Below are 3,143 nucleotides of genomic sequence, written 5' to 3' on the forward strand. Positions count from 1 at the left end.
GTCAATATAAATGGTTCTTAATTTTTTTATATATAAATTTTATTTTCCTTTTTCCTAAAGACTTTTTGACTTCTTTTTCATGATTATACTTCCGAAACAGAACCATGATCAACTTCTGCGAAATCAATCCATTAGTGGTGATGATGGGAATTGATGTTACCCAACATGAAATTGCAATATGAGCATCCCATCCCTTGGAATTTCAGCCACTTGGCTTGCTTCTTAACCTCATTTTCAAGGCTTGCATAGTTGGTGAGTGGTGACGGTTTCTTTTGTTTTCATTTCTTATTCTTTTCTATGTTGCTGCGTGACATGGTTGTGACTCGTGTTATTTGGTGGATGATTCTCTTAGAATTTCCACAGTTACAAACTCAGAAAAAGAAAAGGAAATAGAAGAGCTTCCAGTTTCTTTGCATGTTGTCTCCCAATAATACAATTTTAAATAAGTCTATCGATTTTACAAAATTTGTACTAGGTTTATCAGTTTTACAATTTAAATCTTGTTAAGATTTTCTGTTTTATATTTTTAATTTATTTTTTCAATTTCACATAAAATCTCGATTTTCTCTACCTAACTTCTAACTAAGATTTGTAGAATTTATTTTCACTTTTTTTTAGCCACACCTTTTAATTAATGGCAAAATTTCATAACTACCAAATCCATCGAAATAATACCCACTGTAAAATTATCAAATACAAATTCTGCATCAGTTAAAATTTAAATAAACTGATATTATATTTTCTTGTAACTTCATCATCCTCCAAATGAGCTGCTATTATATTTAAGAGGACTGTCATGCAAAAGCAGGGCAATCAAGGAATCTAATTTAATTTTAACTATATAGTATAGATTAAAATTTGAGTATGCAAATAAATACACTATCAACTTATTAAGGAGGAAATCTGCATTCAAAGACAATTAGGATTATCTAATAAGTGTTTAAACTAACAGGTCAACATGAATAGCTAGATACCCAAATTGGAAAATAATGTCATCTAAAATGTTAGGTAATGCTTATAAGATAAGAATTTATATATAATAAATAATAGTACTAACTACTAAGGAGTAGTAATGTTCAATATACTAAACCAAAACTATAAACAAGACTTCCTACTAACAAGAACCTGAATAGATCACAATATACTCAGAGAATTAAACCAGAATAGATCAAACAAAAAACAGAATAACAATGATAACACAAGAAAACAAGAAAGTAACCATGGAAAGCACTGCCTCTGACCTGGCTATAAATCTCTAAGCACTCACAAACTCATACCATATTCAAAACACAGCATGAGATCAAAGAAACAATCAACACAACAATTGGAGTGACCCTACTCACTGAAGAAGATGCATTGGATTTTGGTGTGGCTGTTGTTGAGGAAGGTGGTGAACCCTTTCCAGAAGAAGAAGGAGTAGTAGTGGATGATGATGATTTTCCATCCTTGACAGTAACTGCAAGCTTCATTCCACCAGAACAGTGTCCAGGAACACTACAAATGAAGTAATGTGTGCCTGAAGTCTTGAGAGGTATGGTGGTGGCGCCACTGCTATCTGTGCTAATGGAATTCCCTGTGCTGCATGATTTGTAGTCGCTTTCTTTCACCTCGTCCACCGTGTGCCCGGATCCGTAGTTAAAAACTATCCCATATCAACAAAATATTCATCAATATTATTATCAGCATTGTCTGATCATATCTTACTAATGTCGAATTCACCTAAACTTTTGTTAATTAAAAAAAAATTATGCTTGAACATTGAAATTAAGGGACAAATTTCTCAAAAGAAAACTATAGAGACATAAATTATACAAAAGCAAGTAAAATGTGTTTAATTATCTCTAAATAGTTGCTCAATTACAAACAAAAACAAAAGGACTTTTCTAGTTTTCTCCATAGTTCTTAGTTTCTTACCAAGGCTATCACCAACTATAAAGTTCTTGCCACTAGCCCAAGTGCTATAATCACCACCAGTGGCCCAACCTGAGGTATCTCCTACAGTGTAAACAGTTGCAATGGTTGGCAAGGCCATGTTCATTGCTAGAAAGAGTGCCAAAACCAATGCTTTAGAGAAAACCATTTTGAAGAGAAAGAAAAAATGAGAAGGGAAGGAAAAGTAAGGAAAACAGATTAAAGAGTTATGCTTTGGTTTTGATAATGCAATTTGGGAAATGGGGTTTGGCTTTATATATAATTTTGGAAAAGGAAATTGGAGTTGTTAGAGTTTGGTCCCATTTTGTTCTGTTCTTGCATGAAGATGGCTTGAGTTACACTTCATACCTAATCACCAGAAAAAAAAAGTGGGGTCTTTTCACTTTTGTGTTCTTTCCTACTCCAAATTATTTGATGAGGTGAAAAGAGTAGTGGTTGATGGAATTATTATATTGAAAATTACAATGCCGTTGACAAAATATGCCAATTAGACTTCACTTTTAATTAACAGCTTAAGTAAGAGTGTAAGACGATGGGTGCTATAATGAACTGTTAATGATGAAAACTGAAGGGAATGTCAGTTTTATATCCCTCTCATTTCGCTGCCTAATATTCAATTCTATTGTCTTTTGTTTTATGGAAACATATGAAAAAAAATTATGCTAGTACATTTTTTTAAATTCTCTTACTATTAGATTAGATAACATATGAGAAGTTTAGATTTGATGTTTGAAAATAACAAATTCTTGTATAAATATAAAATAATAAAAGTAGTATTTAAAATAGACATAAAAAAATATGCGACTTGTAAAATCTTAAACCTAGAAAAAAACGAGTTTCTCTTAAATAAAGTGATAATCATGTTTTGCTATAATTACATCGAAATCATGTTTTGTTCACATATAAAAGTTACTTGGCTAAGAAAAAATAAGTCTAAATAATACAACTTAAAACACATGTTTCTAATTGTGAGACTATTCTATCCGATTATATAGTTGGAAAGGGTATGTATTGGGGTCCCTCAATATCATGCATAATTGCATAACATGAATCATGATCATGAAGAATGATTACTTAGAACCTACTCATTGTGGTGCATATAGGAAAGTAGCTCTTTAATAGAAAATATTGAATCCTTTACCATGAATCAACGACTTCCCAAATAATATTTTCCGTGCCATAGTGGATTAGTGGTTTAACTCATAATTAGC

General features: G+C 31.6%; 1 protein-coding gene across 1 annotated transcript; it reads right to left on the minus strand.

Moving 5' to 3' along the window:
* Positions 1 to 971: 971 nt before the first annotated feature.
* LOC107460909 (blue copper protein) lies at positions 972 to 2,168 on the minus strand. The gene is made up of 2 exons (XM_016079336.3): positions 1,915 to 2,168; positions 972 to 1,642 (listed from the first exon to the last, which is right to left on the minus strand). The coding sequence occupies exons 1-2, from the start codon at positions 2,078 to 2,080 to the stop codon at positions 1,272 to 1,274; spliced, it is 537 nt and encodes a 178-aa protein (XP_015934822.1). The 5' UTR covers positions 2,081 to 2,168; the 3' UTR covers positions 972 to 1,271.
* Between the last annotated feature and the right edge of the window lie 975 nt (positions 2,169 to 3,143).

Source organism: Arachis duranensis, chromosome 8, assembly GCF_000817695.3.
Source record: "Arachis duranensis cultivar V14167 chromosome 8, aradu.V14167.gnm2.J7QH, whole genome shotgun sequence".
Taxonomy (NCBI): domain Eukaryota; kingdom Viridiplantae; phylum Streptophyta; class Magnoliopsida; order Fabales; family Fabaceae; genus Arachis; species Arachis duranensis.